At 38.7% G+C, this 27,930-nt stretch overlaps 2 protein-coding genes across 3 annotated transcripts in view; one reads left to right on the forward strand and one right to left on the reverse strand.

Annotated features, from left to right (window-relative positions):
* The first annotated feature begins 4,489 nt into the window (after nucleotides 1-4,489).
* Nucleotides 4,490-6,928, forward strand: mrpl33 (mitochondrial ribosomal protein L33). The gene is made up of 4 exons (XM_044143222.1): nucleotides 4,490-4,624; nucleotides 4,923-4,941; nucleotides 5,936-6,042; nucleotides 6,615-6,928. The coding sequence occupies exons 1-4, from the start codon at nucleotides 4,603-4,605 to the stop codon at nucleotides 6,662-6,664; spliced, it is 198 nt and encodes a 65-aa protein (XP_043999157.1). The 5' UTR covers nucleotides 4,490-4,602; the 3' UTR covers nucleotides 6,665-6,928.
* The window catches only part of rbks (ribokinase), a 33,987-nt gene continuing 12,691 nt past the window's right edge, over nucleotides 6,635-27,930 (reverse strand). The window contains exons 6-9 of one of the 2 annotated variants that reach the window (XM_044143219.1): nucleotides 26,270-26,434; nucleotides 22,070-22,161; nucleotides 17,264-17,452; nucleotides 6,635-7,179 (exon numbers count right to left, since the gene is read on the reverse strand). In XM_044143219.1, the coding sequence (XP_043999154.1) occupies nucleotides 7,006-7,179; nucleotides 17,264-17,452; nucleotides 22,070-22,161; nucleotides 26,270-26,434 (620 nt within the window). In that variant the 3' untranslated portion in view covers nucleotides 6,635-7,005. The remainder of the gene's footprint in view (nucleotides 7,180-17,263; nucleotides 17,453-22,069; nucleotides 22,162-26,269; nucleotides 26,435-27,930) is intronic. The other variant, XM_044143220.1, reaches the window with a different exon arrangement.

Raw genomic sequence — 27,930 nt, forward strand, 5'->3', positions numbered from 1 at the left:
ATGCAGCAGGCATTAAGCTCCTTGAAGGGGGGCTCACCCTTTCATACTTTGAAAACCCCTGGTTTAGCAAAATGTCCTCTGCTTTTGTTCCTTTCCTTTCATAATTACTCATTAGATGCACCAAACAGCATTCTGCTTTTATGCTTCTGTAGCTACAGATTCCTTGCTTCAGTGCAAATTCAGATGTGATCTGGAAATAAAGATGAAAAAAACGCTCCATGAGATGAGCTCTTGTTATTCATGCCATCCTTTATATAATAGTTAATAGGACATTGTGCTGACGCAAGCCAGGGAGTTGTGAACCAGTGCAAAGTGTTGGTGCCTCAGAGTCTGTGCATGACTCACCATGTCACTTGCTGTGATCAGGTTGGTGGGTCAAAAGAACAACAAACAGTTGTTTTGACAGTGGGGGTTCTTGTTGGTGTTTCTGAAACTGTGTGGCTGAAATGATTAGTAAATCAGCAGCCTGTAGTGGAAGTAAACACTCACCATCACGTATTTAATCAAATCAGACAGCATTTAATTCAGAAACTGCTTCCCACACTGTCAGACGTAGGATACTGTAGAACAAGTGTTTCATGTAAGGACAAGCAAGAGTTCAAAAACCTGACGGTACACAGGTAGTCCAAGCTGGCATGAGGGCTTCAGAGCAATATTCTGGGGTTATTTCAGATGAGCTGATATGAAGAATTGAGAAGCAGTAAGTTGCCACAGCAAAGTGATGATCTGAGCAGGGCCATCGAAACATCTAAAATAGGCCAAGCTCAAATAAGTGCTAAATGTTTTAGATTCTTGCACACTTTCAATTGTGCATAAAAAGTATTGTTATATAAAACTTGACTCAATAATCAGTTGCATCAGTTTTGATAAACAATAAACTAAGTTGGATATGACACCAATAGATGAGGAATCAAAAAGGGTTGGATGGTGATGCCTTTTTGATTCTACAATGAAAGCTTCTATGATGAATTTGATGCTAAACCCTAATATTTTACATGTTATTTTTATGGAATTAAGAAGGATATCTTAAAAACAAAGCATTATAATACACAGTAAAACACATTTAAGATGTAAACAAACTTAGTAAACAAAACCATTGAAAAATCATTCTATATTAATAAATTACAGCCCAATGAAGCGTCACAAAAGCTCCTGCAGACATGTTTGCAGACATGAAGCACTCTTTTGAAAACACATATCAATAAGTTACATGCCTGATCCTTAAAAAAATAAACTTTGCTTTTCAAGAAGCAACAATAAGCAAACAAAAAAAAAAGAAGAAACATTGAATCTAGAAAGCGTATGACCCCAATTTTGTCCACATAACATTTTCAGTGTGGATGGACTGATAAGGCATGAATTTTGATGAATGATCTCCAGAGCATTCTTACCTTGGAGTCATTACTTTCTCTTCGTAGTTTTAAAAACACGATAGTGCCAAAATATATCTGGTTCAATTGAGTTTTCATGCATGGACCTATGTGTTTGTTTTGTCTTGTAGTTATTATTATATTTATTTTTACCTAAACGTTATCCATTTATGTCTTTTGCAGCTCATCTTGTTATGTTTAGCTTTGGTTGGTAATGTTTTTTTTTTTTTTTTTTATAGATTTCTCTAAAAAGTACTCTTTCAGCCCCAACCTTTGGCTTCTTCTGACATTACATGGTGGATTAATTGTTTTGTTTTTTTAACGAACAGGGATTGCTTTTCATTAGGAAATGGTTATTAGATAACTACTGTGGAAAGGGTTCGCAATATGAGAGTTTGTTTGTCCTTGTCCAGCTTTCAGTTTTTATCCCATTTCCTGTTCAATATCTCTGACCAAATGGCTCTACAGCCATAAATTCTTAAGAGAGAGAGAGAGAGAGATGGACACCTTTTAGGTTTTTAATTTCCCTGATAAATTCAACAAATCATGCAACAAATTGACCTATTAGAGTTAACATTCCCATCTAGTCGAAACTTTATTGCATTGTTTTATACAAATCTCTTTTTACAGTACATTACTGTAGTTAAATTCTGGCCTTTTCTCTAGTTTAATGTATGGTAAAAGAATAATCGATTTCCTTGTTCCTTAACTAGAGAAGCATGGCCTCGGGTTCTCTGGTTGGCTAATTAGGCACCCATGATGACTCCTTCCACCGGAAACTGACAGCTTCCAATGCAGCTGGGACCTTATAAACAGTGAGAGAAAATTGAAAGCAGAATCAGCAAGCATCTGAATGCTGAATCAGAACTGGATCACCTTCCTGAAAAAAGTGATTATATCTCAGATGTTACTTTTGTCAGATTTCTGTGTAAAAATCATACAAACTTATTTTTTTTCTTATCATTTCTGACATGATTATCAACACTTTTGTTCTTTTCCAATTTAGCTCTTGGGGTGATGCAGGCTGGTTAACAATCCAAATATCCAATGACTTAGTTGGAGGCTTCCCGGTGACATTTAGTTCAAACTTTGACTTTGATTTCCCAGAACTGGCTTGAAAATGAATAGCTAAATACCTGTTGTCATGCTGGTAGACATGATTAGATTAGAGTTATTTAAAAATAATAATAAAGCAGAGGGAAACTGTGACATAACTGGGTTATGAATGAAAAGGAAGTGCATGTGAGACAGAGTGATGAGCATCCGTCCATGTGCAGAAGTGGGAGACGGAAAGAGGACCGAACGTCCGGAGTGGAGAGTGTAGAGTGGGTGGGGTGTTGATAGAGAAAGAGCAGGATGAGAAGGAGAGACGAAGCTTGTGGTCTCAGCCTCCTTCTCAGAATTATCCTTTAGTGACGCAGGCTCCTCCACACACATCCTGACAGCTGCTCTCTGCCTGGTTACAGCACCGCTCGGCCGTCCAATAACATTCATGTTCATTTCCGCTTTAATGCCTGGCTTCTCCCCCTCCTGGGTTCACTATTATAGTTGCATTTAGCCTCATTTGTACCTGTTTACTTTGTACTTCTTGTTTCTATCTAATCTGTACAGTACCTGTGAGACCACACTGTCACACACACTGGAGCTTCCGTTTTAATAAGGAAGAGCTTTGGAGAACATAGCCAATTAGTGCAAGGATTTTTTTTTTTTTATCCTGAGAACATAATGAAATTAATACTTGAATTGGAGCTGAAGGGCCCTTTGTGATTGAACAGACATACTTACCGCCATTTTTATAATGGTTCTTAAACATTAAAGCTTTTCCAATAAAGTAAAGACATTATTCCCTTTCCAGGAACACATCAATTTGAAATATAAAGAGCTGAATGACGTACTCGGAGAGTGAATTAGCAAACCATTGAAGAAAATCACAAAACTACATTTGGTTTCATGGGTCTTAAAGAATATGTACAACCACTTATCAATGTTGCTGTAAGCACAATTGAGTGTACAAGAAATTTTGTACAAGGTAATTTCTAGTTCATTTCCTGGAAATCTGCTTATCTGCTTTTATGTTCTCTGAAACTAGCCCAAATTCTTGGTTTCCATAATACAGTTAATCTCTCTCTTTATTACATGCTGAAGGTTTTCTTTTTGGTTTTGTTTTTATAATGGAGTTGTTCTCGAAGTAATTTGTGAAAAATATTTTTAGAATTGCTGCGATTTTTCTCATGGGCAAAGGGTTCATGGTTTTGAACCCTTTGCCCAGCTCCTGTGATGGATGTTTTTCTTTTCTTATGAAGTTTTTTTTTTTTACCTTCACATGCATCTAGTTTAACTTTTCCACTGCTGTCTTGAACTTAAAATGGATATAAATAATAAATAAATAAGTACAATAGGAAAGGAATTTACTCTAACACACTTTTAAGCAATAAATGAACGAATAAATAAAAACAACAACAACAACAATAAAAACTATGCTTTAGTTCCCTGAAAATGTCTTCCTAAGCTATAGTATATACTATGGCCCTCTATAAAGACTGATGTTCTAATTGCTTTTCAAGAACATATTCATCTTTTTTATATTTGTCTTGATCTTCAATGAGTTCACAAATAAGTAAAAATGCATGAGTGAACCCTGTTAAAATATTACCACAGAGGTCTTATAAGTCATAAAATCACTTGAGGGCAGGTACAAACGCTTGTTGCACCACTGTTTCTGTGGCTACAATATTAAGTTACAACACAGCAAGGGGATTTCCATGATAACATTATTAGTTTCAGGCCCATTCATTTTCACTGGAGTGACATGATTTTACTGAAGGTCTGGGGCATTCCAGTATCTTTTCTGTTTATTTTCCTAAAGTTCTTACATTTTTTTGTCCTATAAAATATGCAATTGATTTCCTGCAGCTGTTTTTTCTCATCCCCTTCTTAGCAGTTGGTGAAATATTTCCAATAGTTTTTAAATCTTTTTTTCTGAATGGTGATGGATGTGTAAAACATTTTTACAAATGTCATATTCTCGCACATAACATTAAGCTCACTGAATATATCCTCGTTTAAGACGAGCATGCTTGCTGTTGTACACCATCAATGATGCTCTGCTGTACTGCGCCTTTAAGAGATACCGGAAGTGCCTTTCTTGCACTGGATGTACAACACTTCAATGTGACCCCTGTTGATGCTAACTTATTTGTTCACGTTATCTTCGTAAAGTAAATTAAAAAAAATGTTTCTTACCAGCGTGAACTGTGAGTATGAAAAACATATTATAGAGTTTCTAGTTTTATTCTTCGCTCTGAAACTGACGTAATGTTTACTGCAACATTTACACCACATTTACGCGTTAAAGTTAGCATAATCTCTGAGATATAGCTTGATGGACATTCCCACTGATTCTTTAAATGTAGCTTTTACTTGCAGTACAAATATGTATGCTGCTCTAACTATTTGTTTACGGCTAAGGAAACTGAAAAATAGGATAAACACGTTGTTTTTCTTCCGTAAGGCTTGTTATTAAAGTCGGCATTTTCTGTTCTTTTTTTTCAGTGGCTAAAGCAAAATCCAAGTAAGTGAAACGATTGTTTATATATTTAAAGCGTTGATATGTTGACAGATACTCATCAAAGACACGAATGCCATTTTGTAACGAGTAAATACCTTTTTTTTTTTTTATCTACGAAGGCCCATGCATGATGCATGCATTTATTAACATTCACAAGCTGCATTCCGAACGCACATTTTTGTTGCCATCACTAAACATCTGACATAATTTCCTGAGCTCGACTGTTTTTTTAAGCATAGTCCACCAATTTTCATCAGGTCAGATCATTCCTGATGCTACACTGGCCTGGCCAAATATCAACACCAGATTGGATGTTTGGTTTCTTTATTCTGTTGGAAAGCACAAATATGTCTACGTTTTAACTCTCGAGCTGCAGATTTGAGACGAAGTTGAAACATTAGAAGCATCCCTTCTTCCAAGTCATCCCATTCTTTTTGTTGATATGCTTCAGCACCCCTGAAGCACTGCCCCACATGCTGATAGTGCCACCACCATACTTGACAGTTGGTTCTTTCCCAGATTCTATAAATCTTGCTACTTTTCTCATTAAATCATTTTTGAATAAATTTAGTCTTTCTTTGTTCTGGGTTTGCCAAGGAAATGTTTTTTCATGCTATGAAAGAGGGACAAACAAATTCAGTCAATCAGGATCACCAAATGGTGGTTATTAAGCCTCTTGTTTGTGATCTTGTCAAATTAAAACAAATAAAAAATATGTTGTTTATTATGTTTATTTTGTTGAGCCTGTTTAGGAAGTCTCAACTAGGTTAGAATAAAATCACAAATAATTCAGACTTATGACCCGCATCTTGTTGTTTTTGCTGTTGCCTTTGGTATACTAATTTGAAAAAAACCCAAAACAGTTGAGTTAATGAATAAAAGATGAAAATTAATGTCCACGATGAGTGTGTAAATGTCTGACCAAAGTTACAAATGGGTTATATCTGCGGTGATCAAAGGCATTGGTAATGGATTCAGCCGTTTCTTTTTCCCTCAGGACCATCTTGGTGCAGATGGTAAGCGCTGCTGGGACAGGATACTTCTTTAACACGAAGAGGAATCGGCTCAGAGAGAAACTGGTGCTGCGAAAACATGACCCGTTTGGTAAGATGAGGCCTAACCTGGAACTAGGTTGCTGGTTAGCTTCACAAACAATCCCATGTGTAATACCAAAGGTGAGGAAGAGTTCTTCCTTCAAAAGCACCTGAAGGAAGTCCAATATCCATACTCTCCTCCCTCAGCCATACCATTGGATTATGCAGAGAATGTGGTTTCCCAATTTTCCTCGCAAAAAAATACATTAATGTCCTAAATGCAGCATGTGTTGCACTAAGTCTGTGCTGGATTTTTCTATATTACTGTCATTGTACCTATGGATTTTATTTAATAAACTTGATAAGAGACCATCATAGTACATACTGTTGGTTGATTTTATTTATTTTTTTAATAGATTCAATTTGTGGAAGTTACTAAATTTGATGGATTTAAGAAATACAAAAAAAGACCATCTGATCAAAGAGAACACAAACCAGTTCATCTCTGGACATTTGGTGGATTTGTAGTGCGATTCCATTTCAACCACAAAATTCCAGAAGAAGAACGTAATTTTATTTTTACTTCCAGTTCTGATTCCTTCATCTCTTATCTTGTTTCTTTCTGTTTCTCTGTCACTGCAGTGAAAAAGCACGTCTTATTCTTTGAGAAGAGGAAGATCAGATCGATTTAATACAACAATGAACATGGACATGTTATGAACAGACAGTTTTATTTACGTGGATTATACAGAGCATTAGCTGGAAGCGGATTCTGATTGGCTGCTGTTTAATGGAAGATCTCAAGGATTGATCAAGACATGGAGGAGTTCAACAGGAAGAAGAAAGGACCAACAACAAGCATCCTATTGTATCAAATATGTCAAATTGTTATTTTCAACTATGTGTAAAATTTAGTCAGTTTGGGTTCATTCAATAAATTATGTCCACTAAATACATTGTTTTGAGTTTCTTAGCGTAGCTGTGAGTTCAGATGCTTCAGTCAATTAAGACGGGGTTCAGTTAGAGAAAAGTCTCAGAACAAATCGGCCGGCAGGTCCCGCTTGAACGGGAATGATGTCTGGGTGCCGACGGCCTGCACGCTCACCGCTGCCACCTGATTGGCTCTGCGTGCCATCTCTTCCAGAGGCATGTCAGGGTGGTGAGCCAGGTAAAACGCCAGTGCTCCGATGAAGCTGTCACCAGCTCCCTGCAGAGGAACAAGAACACGTCTGAACATTTTGACTCAAAGAAGTGAGAATTATTTCACTGGGTGCAAAATGAAATGGAGCTAAGCTATAGGTGATGCTTAAATATTTTAGTAGTGATCAGAGGTGATGGTTTAATTTGTACTATTTGTTTTTATTATTGTGGTAAAGGCTAAAAGATCCAAAGTAATATATTTGCATTTTAAGAGACAACAAGACTGTGTTGGTTTGTTTTATCTTTAATATCCTTCAAATTAGCTTTAATTTGATTTTTATTTAATCAGAGCAGTAGCTGAACATCTATTCAAACAATTAGCAAAATTGAAACTGTCACATTATCCTCCAACTTCTAATAATTTTTGGGATATTCTCAAACCAGTCATAATTTTTTTTTCGCCTCCAATTCTCTGCAAAAAGTTTTCTATTATGCCATTTTTATTAAATGCAACAGAAAATAAGGCTTACAACATATTTTTATTTAACAAAAAAGTTTCATAAACTCCAGTGATTTGTTGGAATATTTTCCAATATTTAAAAGGTACAAAAACAGCGGTTCCCCAGTTTCCTGTCAGTTTTAAATAATACTCTGATTCTCAACCTAATTTCAGTAGTCTGCAATCTCCATAGATCTTTTCTCTGCATTCTTAATCAGGCGTCTTTTCAACAGCAACAAGATGTGTCTTTCAGGAAGCTTTCTGGATGCTTTCCATTGCAGATTTTTCACAAAAATTCAACTGAAGGAAACTGCTCCAGATCCAGAAATCACTAGCAGAGTTATGCTCAGCAGCCACTTTATTAGGTACACCTGTTTAATCGCGAATTATCACAGATTGCAACTTAGCTAATCGCATGGCAGTAATTCAATGCATTTGGTAATTTAGAGTTTATAAAAATAACTTGCTGCAGTTGCAAAAGAGCATCAAAATAGGGAAGAAGATTTAGGTTTGCTTAAGTGTGTCAAAAGATTAAATATTGACTGAGCTGCAGTTGCATGAAGAAACAGCCTTGTTGATATATGTCAGATGAAAATAAAACTCAAATAATCAAGCCTCACAACCAGGAGATGCAAAACACCATCTCTGAACGCAAAACATTGAAGCTAATGGGTCCCAGTTGCAGAAAACCTGACCAGGTCCAACTCTGGTCAGCTAAGATCAGGAAACAGAGGCTATAATTCACACAGGCTCCTCAAAATTTCAGAATAAGAGATCAGAAAAAGGATCCCTGTTGTGAAGGTGGTGTGAACAACATGACAGCATAGTTTCATGTTTGTATCAAACGTTCAGCCTCCGGTTTATTGCCAAAGTTTAGATCCTTTAATCTTTACCTTCGTGATTATTGTTGCTGACCAGTGTTGCACGTAAACGCCTTCAAATAAAGACAGATCTTATACAACATGAATGTAAAAAACCCCCCAAAAAAACAGATTACAGTTGACTCTTCTTCAGTAAATCTCAATGTTTGTTGGTCAAATAATGCTACTGTTAACTGCAAAATAAAACAATATATGATTCAGTTTGGCAAATTCTTTACATATAGTAACACATTGTACAACAGCAACTGTAAATTACTAAGTGGTGATGTGGGCTTTTCACATCTAAAGTCATTAATTGTGTATTTTAAATTGGAAAGTCGATTAATTTGATTTCTGCACTTTGTACAATCCTTTTTTTTCACACCACTTCCCCCATGCAAATGTAATGTTTCTACATTAAAAATCACACAAAAGATGCCTTCAGGATTTTTTTTTTTCTCTCTATGGCCTTTGAGCGTCTGTTCAACAGTCATCACATTTGCACAAACCTGTGGTGTAAACATTTTATCAGCAGTAGAAAACAACTTAACGTTTTTAGACCTCTCCTATTTTCAAAGGTGAGAAAATGGAAAAAGCTGAAGTTTAACAGCATGAAAACAAAAACGGAGAGGCTTGAACAGTAGGGGGTGCTGTGGCATTTATCTACTTCGTTTGCACTCCATAAACCTACAACCAGTTATAAAAAAAAACAAATAAAAGGAGGGGAGAGAATGTCTCAGTCAGCTTTTTCTGTATTAAACATCACTTAGAACTTTGTCATTTAATGCTTTATTTTTAAATATTAAACTGAAAAATGACTTTTTATTTGCTTTAATAATGGATTGCTTTATACTGATAACTTTGCCAAAAGTGGTCAAGTTATTATATTAAAATATTTAATAATAATAGATTATTAAAAGAAATATGGTAGCACAACCTGCAAAAAGAATTAATTTAAAGTTAAAAAATAAAAAGGCTGCTTTATTAACTGTTTATAGAAACATGTGGTTTCACTGTAACAGGCAGCAGTTTTGGTATTACCTCATAAATCGTCCCATTTTCCATCTTGCTCTATTGATAAAGATGGAATGTGCTGTCTACGCCTTGGAGGGGGTTGTCTGGTGTAAGGGAGGGGGGGTTCACTGATGGGAAAAGGAGCAGTGGTATGTAGGGACACGCTCATGTTTAACCGCAAACGGCCCCCCGACGCTGGTTCTCACAAGCCCATGCCATTACTCATCACCACAGCTCTGAGGAGTTCGTTGCACTCCGTCTTCACCCCCCCCCCCCAACCCCCCTCTATCTTCAGAGTAACTCTTTTGTCTGGGGATAAGTCAAGCAGGCAGAGTAAAAACCACCAATCGTGACCCGGTCAGAGAGGAGGAAGGTTCTGACAAGCTTCTGTGTTCCCAGCATTCACAAATGGTGCTGATTTGACATTTAAAAGGCCGTTATTACTGCTCCCCCTCCCCCATCCTCCTCTGCGTGGAGTGCAGGGATGCTGGAAAGAGTGAGATCAGAGACGAAACATTTCACAGGCCCGTTGGATTTCCACGTTTAAACCCATGGAGGGTTTATGTCTGTCTTTCAGCTGGGCCAGGCCATTCTGCAGCCAGTGTTTGGAGGCTGGGCTTTGCAGGAGACGGCCCTCGTGGTTCGGATCTGGACCTTCTCCCAGGCAAATGTGTCATGGCTGACACTGGGATGCTACTTGAGTGGATTTGGGCAATCCTCTGCTGTAAAGCATGTTGGGAAGAACAGGTTGGACGATGCGACCATAGAAACAAGAAGATCTTATTCTCTGTCGTCGTGACAGAGTTATTTATTTAACCTCAGCCCTCTTTATGATTCACTCTCAGTCTAATACACCTGTTGTCGTGTCAGTAATCTGCCTTCGAATCCCTTTTAAAACAACCGGCTTTGTCTATTAACACTGTGACAAGGTGGGGCTGGAACAGGTTTCTGTAACCTAAAAGGCAAATCTCTGTGGTATTTAAAAAGGAATCTATATTTTAATACTATACTAACAATTATTATGAGAAGTATGACAACAAATTATACAGATGTGGACAAATATTTGGCAAGGTTGCGTAAATCACGGTAAAATAAATTCACCATTTATTGCAGACGCTTAATCCTGCGCTGAAAAGTTAAATAAAATTGGTTTAGTTTTAACGTCTAATGTTATAACAATACTAATTTTTTCAGAAAATCACAGGTGACACGTTTTGGTTCCCGAAACAAACCTTGTTAAAGGAAAGTAACTAAAGCTATTTTTATCTGTAGCTTACGTTTGCCCTGGGTTATAAATACGACACCACATAGAGGCCATTTTTTTAGAAACTGGACAGGATCCACGTTTGTCTCACCTCCTCTACCACCTAGTGAGCAGGATGGTGAGGGAGGTATAAATTCACTGTCAGGGAACTACAGCAAATAAGTTATCAAGTTTCCATAGCAACTATTGGACACCATCTATATGCCATATATCATGTTTTGTAGGTATGCAATAAAAAGCCTCTTCTGTCCTACTTCAGGAAGCATAAACGTGGCATTTGTTGAACTCCGGGACTTTGTGCTGTGGCTGTGTGAGACTAAGAAATAATCATATCTCCAAACCTTGTAAAAATATTACAAAAAATTAATGAACCAAGCTACATTAGCACAGTAGCTTGGTTCAAGACAAAGAACTGGCAGGAGTAACCAACTTGGATACATAGTGCTATTGATACATACTTATCAGAGGCGTATAGGCAGTGCATGCTGTCTTATGTTATAATGGAAATTTTGATCAAGAAACTGGAATAATAACAAAATGCTGCACCATAGATTCCACCTGAGTGTGACCCGTTCACTTTCCATCAAATAAGCAATACTTTCTTGTAATATTTTAAAGTGGTTTTGATCAATAGTTCTTCAGGTATTCTTAAAGGTTTGGTTTAAGACTTTTGCACAGCACTAAATAAGAGTTGAGTGGAATAATAGAATAAGGAGGTTTTGTGAAACTCGATATACCGGGAACTAAAACTGACTGTATCTGTATGTTTTAAAATCTTTAAAGCTGTTAATTGCCACTCTACAGAAGCTGAAGGGAAGTAGCCCATTAGCCATTTTAGTACAACTTAATAGTCAGAGAATAAAACGAATAAACCACAACTGTTAAATTCCAATAGCGGTAGAGCAGGCAGCACATTTATTGGCTATTGGTGCTAGCTGGTGCAGCCTGGGGTTCGAGCATGTCTTCTGTCTTAGCTCATTTCCTGACTGATTGCTGAAGTGTACTGGAATACATTAGAGAGATTCAAACTGAGATTGGAGTGGACTGAATATGCCTGTTATATATTACCCGAATACATGCTGCTGACTAATCTGAAACAAACTTATTCACCACTTTAAGGAACTGCAAAAATAAATTTAGTTAAGAAGAGCGACTTTGTCAGAATCAAACTCCAGCCTAAATGACTGAAGAGGACCATTAAACCTTCCTCTTGTCTTAAAAATGAAGTTTCCTTCACTGAGACTGGCATCTGACGCTCCTGGATCAGCTGAATGAAGCTCAACGGGGATGACAAGCGCTGCCCCCTTCAGCTCCCCACCAATGCCCTCGACACACTTTGGCGAAGGTTAGATCTGGAGTCCTGTCAGTCAAATGACACAAGCACTTTCTCCGGACGAGCCGTGATGCTGTTATTGGTCGGCCCTGTCCGTCGTGTCTTGACCTCCGCTGCCTTTCCTCTGCCTCTTCTCCGCTCTGAAGTAGAAATTTATGATGGCAGGCTTACAAGATTAACAAAGTGTGCTTCGAGAACTTTTCTGCAGCACAGTTAATTCTGAATACTCCCCATGGAGCTGAATCCCAGCCAAGTTGTCGTATTCATGCTTACTGGGAGTCATCCATTAATCAATGCTTTTTCTCCATCAAGCGTTTCCTCGTATTTAGCTGGGTTATACCAGGGGTCAAGATCTCTCTTTTCACTTTTTTCTTTTCAATAAATATTTTGTCATTGAACTGAAAATGCAATAGGATGCAGATGCAGCTACTGAAAATCCCCTGAGATTTTCAAAATGTTTGTAGCATCCTACAGAAACACAACAGAGTGTGCTTGCAATAAAGAAGCACAACAGAACATGTCACACAAGCAGCAGTTGTTGTTCTGGTTTAAGACAAAGACGAGCACAGAGAGAGAAGTTTTATAATCAGAAGAGAACTGGATGCGCCCACGTGTTTTGACTGACATGAGTTTTTTGCAGAAATAAAGCATTTGGATGCCACAGCAGTAGCCAGTGAGAACTAAAGATGGACAGCTTATAGAAAATGCTAATATGAAATAGAAAAGAAGAAAAAGAAAAAAAAAAACAGAACCTTTCCAGCCTCCACAGCTCCCCTCTGAGATCCTGCCTGCCGTTCCTGGGTGACAGATGGAGCTGTGTTCAGTTAACTCATAGCTTACTGCCTCTGTCAATGGAGGGCTCCCCGGGGAGAACGGAGACCAACTGAGGGGCAGCAATGACTCACATCGGCTTTCGCGCCCGGAAGCTTCCTGTGGCACTCGGCCGAGGACTCTGAAGTGACGAGGGAGGAAGACTCAGAGATCAAACACACATTTAATTGGACCAATTAGGCCCCTCACATGTTTGATCCCTCCTCTGTGCTTTATCTAAGCTCTCTTCTCTGAACAACCCAGAATGACTGACATGACTATGAAGTGGCAGAGGTATGGTCTGACATCTGTATTACTGAGCAGCAGATGGTGGGTCACGTACAGCCCACCATGCATGATGATGTGGCAAAATACCATAACCAGGAGGTATTCCCTTGCTTCAGTCTTCCAGGAAGGAATATGTACTTTCATTCCTGCTCTCCTTGGAGAAGACTGGGAACAATTGGCCTCACTGGACCCACCGGACTACTGTAATGTCTGGTTTAGACAGGACTGTCTACCTTTTGGACCTCCCAGGGCAGTGGAAACCAGGCCCACCCAAGTCCTGCAGGAGCAAAGTGGCTCTGTGTGAGTGTTTGTGCTCCATCCACACAAAACTGCCCAGACTCTGATCTCAGCGAGGGAAACCTGAACTCAATTTGAGACAAAAGCGACAGGGGAGACCCAGAGTTGGATGATTTGCTTTGTTATTCATCCAGATTCATGGCCCTGACTCAGACCATAATTGCTCCTCGTGTGTAAAGTCTTATTCAGACAGATGCAGAACGGGAAGATGATGAAACAGAGTGTGTGAGAAGGGCGGCAAATGCATTTATACTTGATTACTTGAAAACACATAAAAAAGCCTCTTGAATAAGAGGTAAAGCAACTTCAAGTGAGAAGATAGGAAGTCTAGTCACTTTCTAATAAAGCACTTAAAAAGACGGAGCCACAGATGCTTGAAAAAGTAAAGTGACAGAAAGGACTCAAGTGCTCCAAATAAGATCCATAGGCTCAAAGATTTGTCATAAAGTGTGTTTATGAATTGTAGTTAAAGGCAGTCAATATCTCCTGTAGATAGCAGTCAGAGTGAATCTTCTTTCAACTGTACTGTTTTTCATCTGTAATTAGATTTGCACTGACTCTTGAAACTATGGATCAAAATCCCTTCCCGACTGTTTTAGGAAAAGATACTTCTGTGTGTTTCAAATATGTGGAAATTCTGCAATAAAAAGACACATAATCTGTCCGTAACCCAGCCACTTAAAACAACAGAATGAAGTTGTTTGATTGGGGAGAAAAAAGTGTTTTAACAACTACCGTATCTAATGCAGCAGTAATACTGTGGTTTTCCACAGCTGCTTGGATGGTTGAAAATAACTATTGTTTTGGCTCTGTTATGCTGTTAACTCGACTCTTTCATGAGAAGGTTTCTCTAATTTTCCAATATTTTCCCTTACCCTGAAGATATTTGACAGTTCATAACCTACTCCATGTTTTTGCTCTTTAAAATAACCAAATTTTCCCTTTGATTAGAGTTTGTTGTGCCACCTGCGGCGCAAAGCAGAGCAGTAGCCTGGTTAAAAGTTGAGTCAGCTAGTTGTTGTTTGTAGTTGAATTTATAAAGAACAATAGTTCTTTAAAAAAGGCTTTTCACTCTTGAAAGAGGTAATCATCAGCAAGCGGATTGCATCATCAAGAAAAGTGAGTGACAACTTGTTAAATTTTTTTGCCTCAGTGTAAAAAACAAAACAAAAAACAAAAGAGGACTTACTGGAAGGGGGATCATGATGTCCAAAAGACTTAAACACAATGAGATTTATGGGCCTTTCAAAGAACAGAAGAAGTGGGTAATGGGGGCATGCAAGCAGGCCCGACCACAGCTTTCTGCTGACTGGTGAAGGCCTGGGAGGTGAGTCATGAAAGAGAGGCTGGGGGGGGGGGGTTCGGGGGCCATTATGAGGGTTAGTGGTGGTAACAGATTGAGCAAAATCGGGGGGTTAGTTCTTGGAAAGTGACGAGTAGATGCTGCTGTATATTTCAAATGCGAACATGCAAGCCTTGTCAGATTTTATTTGTTGCTTTTTCCTCTCTGTCACAATATCTGCTGTGGTTTAAGTGTACCTCTCGGTACGCTGTAAACGTTTAGCTCCAGTTCAAGAAAATGACTGCAAAGTAAAAGTCCCAAAGGAAAGTATTATGCACTAAACCATTGCACAAACAATAATCCCCTCTCTCTCAGGTCTGATTGAAGATGTGATTAACACCACTGTGTGATGACGTGCTTGCAACGCAGAGCTCACAAAACCCTCAGTGGCAGGAAACATCGAGCCCAGGTTTGTGTGACGAAAACAAGCCACAGAGGCCGGTGTGAAATGACTCAACAACTCTTTTAAAGATTAGAGGAAGCTGATGGTGGTCACCACATCCACATATAAATCTGCCAGAGCAACAGATTAGTGTTCGTCTGAGGTGAAGAGGCAGAAAAAAACAAAACAAGTGTGACTCTGAAGATTTCCTGCTTAGGAGGATAAACTATCCAGTCAGATTTCATATGACAGTCACAGAACTTAACTTTCCACTTAATTGTTTAGTTTTCTTAGTTAGGTTGAAAGTGTCAGTACACTCTGGTGAGTACTTGTGGAAAAATTTAATACAGCTAAGCTCAGGGCTGACAATACTTACAGTAATTTAAAAGAGAAGGAGTTGCCATTTAAAATGATTATTTAATTTTTATGTGCCTTTAGTTATTGCTGAAGGTAATATCAAAACTGATTAAACAGATTTCTTATATTCAGCCCCTCATAATCTGGTCTTCTTAAATAAAATTTATTGCAAACAATTGTCTTTAATTGTTAGGATTAGATTCTAATATTGCAGTCCATGATGCATTATGTGGTGTCGGCAGTATTTTTGCAGTGAAGATGCTTTTCTTCAGCAGGATCAGAGATTCTGAAGAGAGCTGATTGGAAGATGGATGGAGCAACTGAGAAATTTGAAAAATTTGTGGCTACAAAGACTTGAGGACAACAACCCCAAGCATCCAGCCAGAGCAACAATAAAATGGTTTAGACCAGGGGTGTCCAAAGTGGGTCCTCAAGGGCTGGCATCTTGCATGTTTTACTTCTCTCCCTGGATCAAATGATGGCTCATTAGAGGCCATAGGAAAATACTGGCATGCTGAGAAGGTTGTTACTATCACCAGGGAGAGAACTGAACCATGCAGGATGCCGGCCCTCGAGGACCAAAACGTTGCATTAATTTCTAAAAAGTCATTTTTTTGAGAGGGGCTGAATAAACCTACATGTCTTTTCAGATTTTTAATTGAGATAAAAGGTTCAAAGTCATGTATAATTTTTGATGGAATTTTGTGTTGGTCAGTCAGATAAAATCTTAACAAAACACATCAAACTTTGAAGTTGGGAACCAAAAAAAATATATGCACAAAAACAATTTAAAATCAATTATGGATGATCGGCATTATCTTAACCTCATAGGATATACTTTTTTCAGGTTGTTTATTTGGCACTATAAAAGACAGCTTAAGAATTATGTTTTTTAGTGGGCAAAAAAATTAGTAGACTCACTTTGTAATTTGCATTTCTAAACTATACACCTGCACAACTCTACATGAACAAGCTTGCAATTAAAGAGATCTCAACGAGCTGCTGGAGCTGATTGACAGGAGACATCAGAGCTGTCCGCTCAGATGGCAGTCCTTACCACAAAGGGAATTGTACAGGTGGAGATGCTCTCATTTCATCTTGATCAACTGGTTTGGTTTGAGCAAAAAGTTTAGAACTTATCATTTCCAGCTAAGTGACAACTGATACAGGAGTCTGATATTTCTACAGAATGCCCCCATAGTAACGCAGGAGCTGAGTCAAAGGGTTAATTTTGGTTTATTTGGTTCTGAATAATACTTCTATCACTTTCCTATAAAACCATTGGAACAGTGAAGCTGTTGTGTTCCGTTCATGTTTTTATATGAGATATTTGACTCAGAAAGCTTCTCTTTGATATTTATTCAACATTAATATGATTCTTTTTCTCTAGTTTTGAATAATTAAGTAAGTCCTTTTAAAAAATGCAGTTACAATGTCCCATTTGGACTTACAATTATCTAGAAGAGCGTAAGTAATAGTTGTTCTCTAAAGATAAATAATTTTATTTTCTCTTTAGAGAACAATAAGAAACAAAAATGAACCAAAACATTTATTTATTGATGTATAGTTCCCTTCAAAATGGCAAAGCTATAAAATACCCATGACGTTATGACTTTAAAAAAAAAACAAACAAAAAAAAACTTATGGTATGCTGGTATAAATCCATTCACATGACAAGTGACATAACTACGTGTCTTTTCCTTACTGTTGTGTCCACTGCTTTGACCGCAGTAGATGGTACATGTGTCGAAGTTTTATCCTGTGCCTTAAGCACCACACAGCCTTGGGGTCCCAAAGTGATGATGACTGCCGTGCAGCCTCGCCTCAGAAGCTCCTGAGCGGCGTGATGAGCATCCTCCACATTATTCACCACATAGCCGGTCAGCAGCTTTGCCTGCAAGGAGGCAACCAAGAGAAATTGCACAGCTTTTAGGTCAAGGAGAAAAGTTAGTCACATGTTAGGAATTAAAATGAAAGGTCAGAAAAAACCCATACTGGTGGAGGATAAGTAAAACGCTTGGTTAGGGAAATTCCCAAAGATAAAACAGTGAGGCAGCAGTGTGTGGTGTTTAGTGTGCAAGTTAGCAAAGCTTTATTTTCTGACTTTTGTCATTTAATAAACACCGTAAAATATATTACAGTAATTTATGTCAACTTGTCTCTAATTAGTAGCAGCTCACTGTTATGAGTCAGCCTTTTAATTACACAGTGGTGGTGGTCAGAAAGACCCATAAAACACTCTGTGGAAGGCTTTCAGAACTGGACAACAGTCTGCATGCCTCAAATTCTCCCAGGGAAGATCCTGTGACGTCATCCTGCTCCAGTATAATAAAAAGGTGATAAAGCAGGACCTGATGAGAGTCAAAGAAGGCTGGAACCATGGCAGCCATCTTTAGGATTGATTTCTGCACAGTCAGAGCTCCTGTTTATTATGTTTCCCCAACAAACTGGTGTGTGTGTGTGAGAAGACTAATGCTGTCTTGCAAAAAAAAAAAAAAAAAAATGTTAAATGACATGCAAAGTCTCGTATGCTGAGTTCAGAATGTGTTTGCTATTATTTCCCTGGTGAGTGGAGCAGCACTGCAACATAATTACGCATTATTTCTACCATGGTACTGGATATCAAATAGAAGAAAGCTGGATCATAATTCAGTTGTAGTTATATCACTTTGATACTATGAATCAAGATAAAGCTTCTTTGGGTTTAAAAAAAGATCAAAAGATGCCAGAGGAATGTAATTTCAGACAGTTTTGGTTCTTTGAAGCTACACTGAAGGACAAACACAGAACTCACTTTTCACATTTTGCCACAGTTCAACCACAAATCTGAATGTGATTTACTGGAATAAACCAACACAGAGTACATTACATCTGTGAAGTGGAAGAAACAGAATGCGTAGTGTGGTTCAACAAATGAAAATCGGACCCAATCTGACTGAACTTAAACTATTTCACAGAGAAAAATGAAGCGGCTCTACAAAGAATTAACCCGGTGGAGGCTAGAAACAAATGCACATTTTCCATATTTTTAAGGGGGCTGTTGAGCAATCCTGCATTTAAAAGCAAAGACAGAAACTTTGTATTGCTAAGCTAGTAAAAAACATTTATAAAATTGGCGTTAATATTCAACATAAATTTGACACTGAGTTGCAGGTGAAGATTATTGAAGGATTGCTTGTGAGCACTTTAAATATTATATGTTAAAGTGTGTGTGAGAACATCTGTGTCAGACCTGATGGTCTTCAGGTAGAGATTAAAGGTGGTTTCCCTGACTATTAAACCCGTCAGCATGGCATGTTGGTTGAGGATCAAAGGGTGCCTTGCACTTTGTCATCCCAAAGCCTTTCTTTTTCTCCTCCGTACCTCGAGCAGGGGCACGTTCCTGTGAGAAACTCCTGTCTGTGCATGGTGCTTGTCGGCTACAGCGTCCGGAGGGTCAACCAGCAGCTGACACATGTGGCGATCTACCTGCTTAGATTCACCCAAACTGAGATCTGTCAGAGTCAGAGTAAGCAGTGATCTGGGACAGCTCAAAAATAAACCAGTGCTTTCAAAGCCCGCAGCCAACTCGAATGCCAAAGGAGAAAAAGAACCGTTTTGTTAGTCATCGGCTTCACACCAGGGCAGGGAATCAATCTACCTCCCTCTGTGTTCAGAAATATGTGCAGAATTACAGCTCCCTCACTGTTCAGCCATACCGGTGTGTGTGTGTGTGTGTGTGTGTGGGTGTGCGTGCGTGCGTGCATGTTGGTACATGTGTTAGTGTGCACACGCAAATACAAGAGGACCTGTTCTCTTTAAAGCATATGCACTAAAAATCTGCTAACAGTGTGGGTGTATTTAAAGTAAGGTACATGTTTACGCATTAAGAACAAAACAAGGCTGTTGTTACAGGTTTTTAAATCATTATTTTTTGTTTTTTAATCACTTAAAAAACTGCAGATGTAAAAAAAAAATTGCTAAAATGACTATTTAGTTGGAATTTAAATCAGTGTGTCTTCATGAAAGGGTTGTACACTTTAATACATTTCATAAGGGCAATTTTTAAAATCACTTCCTAATTAAATTATTCTTCTGATGCTAATAGATCTAAAAGGAAACTCAGACCTTTCAAGTGACAATCTCCATAATTTAAAGAGCCTGGTGACAAATCAGACCAGGAACAGTAGCACACCAGGACGAAACTGAATCTAGTGCCTTGAAAAAATATTCATATTCCTTGATCATTTTCACAATTTGATACATCACAGCCAAAAACCTCAGCATAAAGTAGTTGTGAAGAGGAATGAAAAGAGCACAAGAAAGTAATAGCACAAATTGAAAGAATGCAATTTGTGTTAAAATCTCTTGAGGGATGTCTCTTCTAGCTTTGCACATCTAATTGATATTTTCCCCTATTCTTCTGCAAAATAGTCAGCTTGAATGGAGAATATCTATAAGGATTAATGGCTGAGCTTTTGGGTCTTGATCCAGGTGAGATGCAAATGGCGGTCAGGAATCTCAGAAATAATATTCAGCTTAAATCTTAGCAACATTCGCAGTATTTCTGGAATCAGACAACTATTAAAATCTTCACTAGCCTGCTCTAAAAATAGCTGCTTTGTTTGGGTCAGCATATTAGTCTGAGATGTAGAATATCATTGACTTGAATATTTTGAAAGTAAAGTATATACATACAGTACACACCTTCTAATTGGGACTCAATTAGAAGGTGTGTCCAAACTTTTGGTCTGTACTGTACATAAAAAAACAAAAACAATGTGGCTCATGTTCAATAAAAGACAAAACAAATTATGAAATGACCATTTAATTTTATACCCAAAATTATTGCTTTTTTTGTTTGGAATTCTATGTAAAGCATTGCATCTTTATCTTGGAATATATTCCAGCTTGTCTAGCTAGATCAAAAATGATCTGAAATCATCTGACTGTATGACAAACACCTACTCGTGGGTGGGATATTTTAGTGCTCTTTCAACCTCTTCCCCCTGCACAGTAAATAATATGACAGTACCTCCATGACCTGACAATCGGGGGGGAAGAAAGAGAGGAGACATGTTTCGTTTTCGTCAACTCTCCCTTTCATGTTCCCACACCTGGCGACAGCACCTCGACGCCCCGCATCACCACATCAAATAAGGAAACCCAGTTAAACTGACATCCACCTCATCCCCAGAGGGGGGTGACTAACTCCGCCAAAGAGCACATCTGCCCTGTTGTTTTTACTACCATTCCCATCAATCCCTGCCCCCTGCAGCTCGTCTGTTATCGCCTGACAGTTAGTGTTCAGAGTGTCTTGGCGTACATCTTCTGGAGACATGCGTTTTGTCTTCCTGAAAGCTGTGAGTTTATTTGGCTCAATAGATGATTTATAGACGGGCTGACAGGAATTCATGAAGCAGGAAACACATATGTATCTGTTCAGAGGTCCATTTTCAACTCACAACTCAGTTTACTTCTGATGTTGCCGTTTGGAGATCTTCAAATATATTTTGTGTGAAATGTAAGAGGAAACATTTCAAACAACATAAATTAAAAAAAGGTATTTTTTAGGAGTTTAATTTCTTAAATTATCACTGTGCGCTGGAGCTTTTTTGTACATCGATCAGGTGGACATTTTCCAGCTAGAAATAATTCAGAATCAGCTGTCCTAATTAAGTAGCTAATTTGATTTTCTGCCCAATTTACAGACTTTTTCACATTGCGTGGGCTCCATTGTTGCCAAAGTAAGAGCTGTCACAAAGTTTAGGATTGGACTCCGCTGAGGGTGCCCCATGTCACCGATCCTGAATGAGCAAAAAAGGGGATTAAAGTGACTTTAACATGGTGTGGTCCTTGACTCTAAATATGGTCTGAGTACTTCTGAAATTGCTGATTTATTGGAATTTTCACACACAGCGGTCCCTGCGGTAAACACAGTTTATGTGTTGCCATTATTCAAAGGGGTGACCAGGCAGAGTTAAACAGTTACAGATCTATATCTAAATTGTCTGTACTGTCCAAGGCCCTGGAGACATTCATCAGTGAACAACTGAAGGACTTTCTAATGCTGAATAACATTCAATCCGATTCTCAGTCTTGTTTTAGGAATATGCGTAGCTCCACTAAGGCAGCACTAAACATGGTTAATGATTTTATATATGTTTTTGTATAATGAGCAACACTGTGCAGCCCTCTTTATTGATTTCTTTTGATCCAGTCAATCATGAGGTTTTGCTTCACATTATTGGCTTGTCTGAACAAACTCTTGGTTGGTTTGACAACTATCTGACCAGCAGGTCTCAGTTTTGGCTTTCCAAAATAGTAACTTAAACAGGCCACGTTCAGTCTGATTCAATGTCAGTGAGAAAAAAGAGTTAGGTTTCTTTAAATGGAAAAATCTGGTTTTCTATATATATTGCTTTGCACGCCAATTTCAGTTTTTTCTGCATGCGTGTCTGAGAAAGATGGAATGATGGTGCATGTAAGTAAATAGTAACATGATCCATGAGTGTTATTTGTGATTCTTCACCTCAGACTCATTACAGCAAAACACATCAGAGACCCTGTAGAAACCGAAATCCAAGTCAGCAACGGCTGGCGCTGGGTTGAAGATCGTCCTTACTGCAATAAGAAACAAAAACGGTCCATTTCATTGATTGCTGTGTCAAACGTCAGAACTGTTAGCTTGAACAGAGCTTGAAAAATGCAAATGTTCAAAATAATCCAGCCAGTTATACAGCTGTCAGATTGTTTTTGAAAGGATTTTAACAGTTTCACTCGGTGAGATCTTTTGTCTTCTCCTTTTCTGAGTCTCGCTGCCAAGACACCTTAATTAAACCTTCACTTGGAACAAAGGCTTGCAGGCGACCGCTGGGGATTGCTCTGGAAAGCAAAGCTCAAGTGGAAGAGCTGCTATAAAAAGAAACCCTTTAAACAATTAAATTAGCATTCTGTGAGAAAAATGAGAATAAATGGTGAAAAGATCTCGCATCTAGCAACATTTAGCAGGTTTGCACGAGGAGAAAAACTTCAACATGAGGTGTGCATATGACCATGTATATATGCGTGTGTGTGTGTGTGTCGGTGTGTGGGTGTTACGTGAGTTGTGACCCTCTCTGCATGTATATGAGAGTGATTTTGTGTGCCACAAATAATCCTCTGTATGTGTTGTAAATCACTGTCTAATGCATATTCATGAGAGCATTAGTGCGTCTAATACCACGATTTCTGTGTATGTGCGAGAATAAGCCCAGCCTGACGAGGTGATTAATTCCGATATCTCTGTGTACAAAATAAAGCCTTGCGCAAGTCTGAGAGTTGGAGGGAAATATACATATCAACGCTGGTGACATCAAAGTCTGTTGTGCAGAAGTGTGTGTGCATGTGTGTTTGCGTGGGCTCAGAAGAGAGCAGATGCGTGGGTTTGCACAGGGCTTTGGCCACCTGGCACTTTGAGGTGGATGCTTGGCTGTTGGAGAGTAAAAGTGGAAATAATGTCTGTTTCAGTGGACATGAAATACTTCTACTGTATTTGCACTCGTGATCTAAGGAGACCCAACTCGTTTCAGTTTTCCTATCTCAACTTCGGACTGACTAGTTTTCAAGACAAGTGCACAAACTCTGGAAAGTGATGCCTCCATGTAAAACGAAAACATCTTTGTGAATCTGTCTGCCGAAGCAAATGCTGTTAGAAATGGTCAGTTTATTACTCTGTCTATCCTTCTTAATGCTGCTATTCAATTGCATTATGATGTAAATTAACATGGATTCTGCAGTTTTGATAAAGACATCAGGCCTTCACATTAAAGATCTAAACATTTGTTTTGGTAATAACTTTAGCCCCAACTTTACAATGGAGTTGCAGTCATATTGTTTCCTATCTTGCTATATATGTTGGCAAACTGGAAAATGCTTATCATACAGGTCTAAGCATCAGCATTGTTGCCAACTTAGTAACTTTGTACCAATATTTACCATCTCTTGAGGCCCTTCATTTAAAAAAAAAAATAATACAAAAAACAGAGACAAATCTAGTAACTTTTTTCTGTTATTGGAGACTTTGACATCAGCGAGCAGTGAGTGCTGCCTTGAGCCCCTCCCTCCTCCAAGGGATTTGCAGGTGATCAGACAGCAACTTTGTCATGCAGCAAACACAGTCTGCATTCAGAGAATTTGAGACCCACTATGTTCCAATTGACAAAGGATGTAAATATAGTGTAAATAAATTTTTCTACATTTTCTACTTTGTGATACAGCAACCAAAGCCCATAGGAAATTATTAAAAGAACTTCAGAACTTCTAGAGAAGAACTCCTTTAATAGATTACAAGAGAGTGTGTACATTGGAAAAAAATGAAATGAGTGAGATATTGCTTTAAACATCTGCATATTAATTTGGTGGGAAATTATTAAATGAATTGTTTTTTTAAAAGCCAAGATCTGAACTGATCTTGCTGTTGTTGAGATACACCCTGATGTTCTTGTGTTACTCAAGCTATCATCAATAATCAGATTATGTTTTGTTCCTACAGACAAAACAGCTGTTTGCACAAGGGTGAATCACTTGTGCATGTGTTGAGCATGCATAAGATGAACATATGCAAAACATCCATGGAAGGAATCTGATCAATATTCCCACGAGAGCAGCTTAAATGTCGTCCCTCATCCACTTATGCATGGTGTGTCTTCACGTCAAGCAGACTGACGAGTCTGTCTGTCTCAGACTGCTTTGTTTTCTAGCCAGGTGTTAATAAAACCACACAAACCAACACAAGCACACGGACACTCACAGCTGCTGGGACAGATGTGGCAATTCTGGGATGTGTGAGTACTGAGTCACGTCTGGCAGCCGGGCACGTGTGTGTTTGTGTTTCATGACTCTGGGCTTTTTAGTGTTGGCTGGTTCAAAGTCTGGTTGCACATGAGCTGAGAGAGCAGCCAGAGGAGTTTTAAGGAACCACCAAAAAAAAATAAAAATATGTTGACGTGGTTGGTTTAGGACAAAAGGTGGATGGAAAACAAGGCCAGCGAGAAAGCAGTGAGACACACAGGAACACGCGTACACACAGAAAAGGGATGAGTCATTAGTGAGTATGTGAAAGGGCTTAAAGAGGCTCTAATTGCATCTGGTGAGAAATATAATAGCAGCATCTTGTTAAGGAAGTGGAAGAGACAAAAATGAGTGTAAACGGAAGAAGAACAAGCAGAACTGAGTTTTTTTCCATTAACTTCTCTATACTAAATGGTTGTTGGCAATAATTCCGCATATTTTACTTTTAAATAATGGCATGAATCAAACTTTTTTTCTTCACAGGTTATCCAGACTTTCTAGGAACTGGCATCCGCAGCGAGTGTTGCTCGCTGGTGACATTTGCGTAAATTGAGCGTCGCTTCACCCCCGCGTTATTAAACCCATTAACACCCGTTCCCTCCAGAGAACTCCATTTACGCAACGCTCTGGTGCAGCAACGTTGAGGTGGCATCTTTGCCAAACGTCTGCGCTCGCCTTGCATCTCTTCTGGTGCTTCACGCCAAGCTGACATGGAGCGGAGGGTGGGGGGGCGGGGCGCTCGGAGAGGCCATCTGGGTATCCCATCTGCAACACGGTTACGGCTGCGACTCTTTGCTACTGGCAGCCTGCAGCGAGCGATTATGGACGACAGTCTCTGATGACAGGGGTGACAGTCTCCCGAGATGTTTCTGTGACGCGGAGAGCTGCTAATAATAGATTATTAATTCAGTAACCTTGTGACAAAAGAAAAGTGGAGGGTTGAGTTTGACAAGACAGAGGGTGGGGACAAAAAAATGAAGCTTCTCAGGTGAAGACGGTCAAGAATCCTGATCCAGAAGTGGACTTACGGACACTGTTATTTGCTGCTTTCTTTTACGTTTGGTATAAGTTATTATGGTGAAATAACATTAGAAAGCTGTAACTCTGGGATTACTCTTATTTTTACATTATACTTTCATTCTGTCCAAAGTCACTCAAATAGAAAATGTCAAGTATACAAATCTCCTTTTCCACTATTTTTTGCTACATTGTAATGGAGCCTGTCCAGGTCTAAATAACTTAAGTTTGATTTCCTACAAACAAAGAAGTATTCTGCCTCCAACATACACAAAGACCAACCAGGTATCTCTAACTTTGGTATAATGAATACTAAAGTCCTTTGGATATATTTTTTCAACACTGTCAGTAAGATTAAAGATCTGCTGAAGACAAAAAAAAAATGTTGGATCTACAAAGGTGGAATGGGCTTTCAGGCCACCAGCAAGAAGCTCTTCGTGAATATGATATCTTCTCAAAAGATAGACTGGGAAATAGAAAGCTCAACATTATACCCTTTTGTCCAAGTTTGGTTATTCGTAACTCAAAAAATTGTTCTTGGGCCAGAGAAGATGGCTCAACGGGGTCGTCACTGAAGATTTGGACAAAAGTAGTGTTTACACACATATCCGAAAACGCAGATGGCCGCCAGACAAGTGGATTACATTGCAAGTGTCTTCAGACCTCTGGCTAAGAGTTCTGGACACATTTCTTTTCACTGTCCCAACATGAATCCTTGATGACCAAAAGCTTTGTCCTCACACATTCCCAGCCAACATCACACAATATACAATAAAGATCTGATTAGTTGATCAAATATGAAGTTTATATCATGCAGTTTCATTACTTGAAAGCAAATTTTATTATCAAAAGCATCATCTGTACATGCAATAGTTACACTGACCTTCATTGTCATGAGCCATTTGCAGAGCCTGGAGGGAAGTCTGCGAACTGATCTCCAGCTGACACACCAAAACTTTAGCTTTTCTGATTGCAGGAAGAGCTTGCTGCAGCTCCTCTTCGCCCAACAGCATGTTGGCACCGGCCACAATTACAATGGCATTTTCACCTGCCCATGGAAATGCAAAAGCATGTGTAAGGATAGCAGCAGACATATTTTAAACCCAATTCAAACTCTCAAGCCCGTACATACATGGTAAAAAGAAATTACACCATCTTTAGATTCTAGGTATCAGGATATATGCCAGGTTCTAAGACACTGCCATTTACACAACAAAGTCATTTTTTTTATTTTATTCCAAAATGGAATAAAAAAATAAGCACACTCTTAGTGTTTTTGTTGCATTTCAGAGAGAAAATATAAGCTAGGTGCTGCTAGCCAAATTTAGCCACCTCAATAAAAACTTAGTTTTGACAGTTTTCTGTCACCATCCAGGCATAACACCATGAGCACCAGCCAAATAGTATGTTGGTTCATCTTTTGCTAAAGCCCGGAACTGTCAAGTCATGGGCTCCACTGGACTCCTGAAGGTGTGTTGTGGTATTTGGACCAGAATGTTAGCAGCCAATGCTGTATGTCTTGTAAATTGGTGAGTCCATTGCTTGTACTTGTTTGTTCAAAATATTCCATAAATTTTCAAATGGATGGATCTCTGTGGAATTTGGAAGCCAGGTCAACATCTCAAAACATGTTTTATGCTACTCAAACAATTTTTTTTATTACTTTTTATTTTGTAGCAGGATGCATTATGCTACTGAGAGAAGCCAGAGAGTATGCAGTTCCTGTTAAAGTGTTAACATGAACTCCAGCAGTGCTTCGGCAAGTGTTATGTGTCACTTTCACATTAACATGAATTGCAAGGTTTTCAATTCATTTACCAAACCAACATCCTGCTTTCACTAACTCACCTTTTTCTTTAGCAGTGCCAATGAAAAAGGCACTACTAATGAAAAGTGAGTTTGTTACCCACTTAAGAGTTCCACATGAACCTGCCCAATCTATCCACATAAGGTAAATGAGAGATCATAATCATCAGACTAGCATAGTGACCAGTAAGAAACTTTAACATCCTCAGCAGCTTGAGCTTCAGCAGCTCATCTTTTGGATTGGATTACTCAAGCCAGCATCAATGGGCACTGGCCCATCCATGATCCCATCACTGGTTCACAATCATTCCTTTTTAAGATGCTCTGCCACCACAATTTGGCATTAGTGTCATGCTCCTGATGCCCCAACTCTAAAGTCAAAACATTCTGTTTCACCCATCAATATGTGAAGTAATGAAGAAGTAATTAATATTAATCATGAATACAGATGTAAATTGCTCACCTAATCTAATTGTATCCAATAAAAATCTCTCTCTTTTTTTTTTGCTTTTTTGAGTGTTTGACATTCTTTTTCTTTTCAACCTTGAGCAATGAGCAATTTCTAATTGGTTTCAAAGATCCATTGCCAATGGTTCCTTGGGAGAAAACCCATAACCATGATAGCAAAGCCCAACAAATAAAATAGAAATTCATCCATTTATTTCAAAATTTAATCATGTATAGATGTAAATATGACGATGAGCAAAATAATTTTAGGCAACTATGTTTAAGCAGCTT

This window comes from Gambusia affinis, linkage group LG16, assembly GCF_019740435.1.
Source record: "Gambusia affinis linkage group LG16, SWU_Gaff_1.0, whole genome shotgun sequence".
Taxonomy (NCBI): Eukaryota; Metazoa; Chordata; class Actinopteri; order Cyprinodontiformes; family Poeciliidae; genus Gambusia; species Gambusia affinis.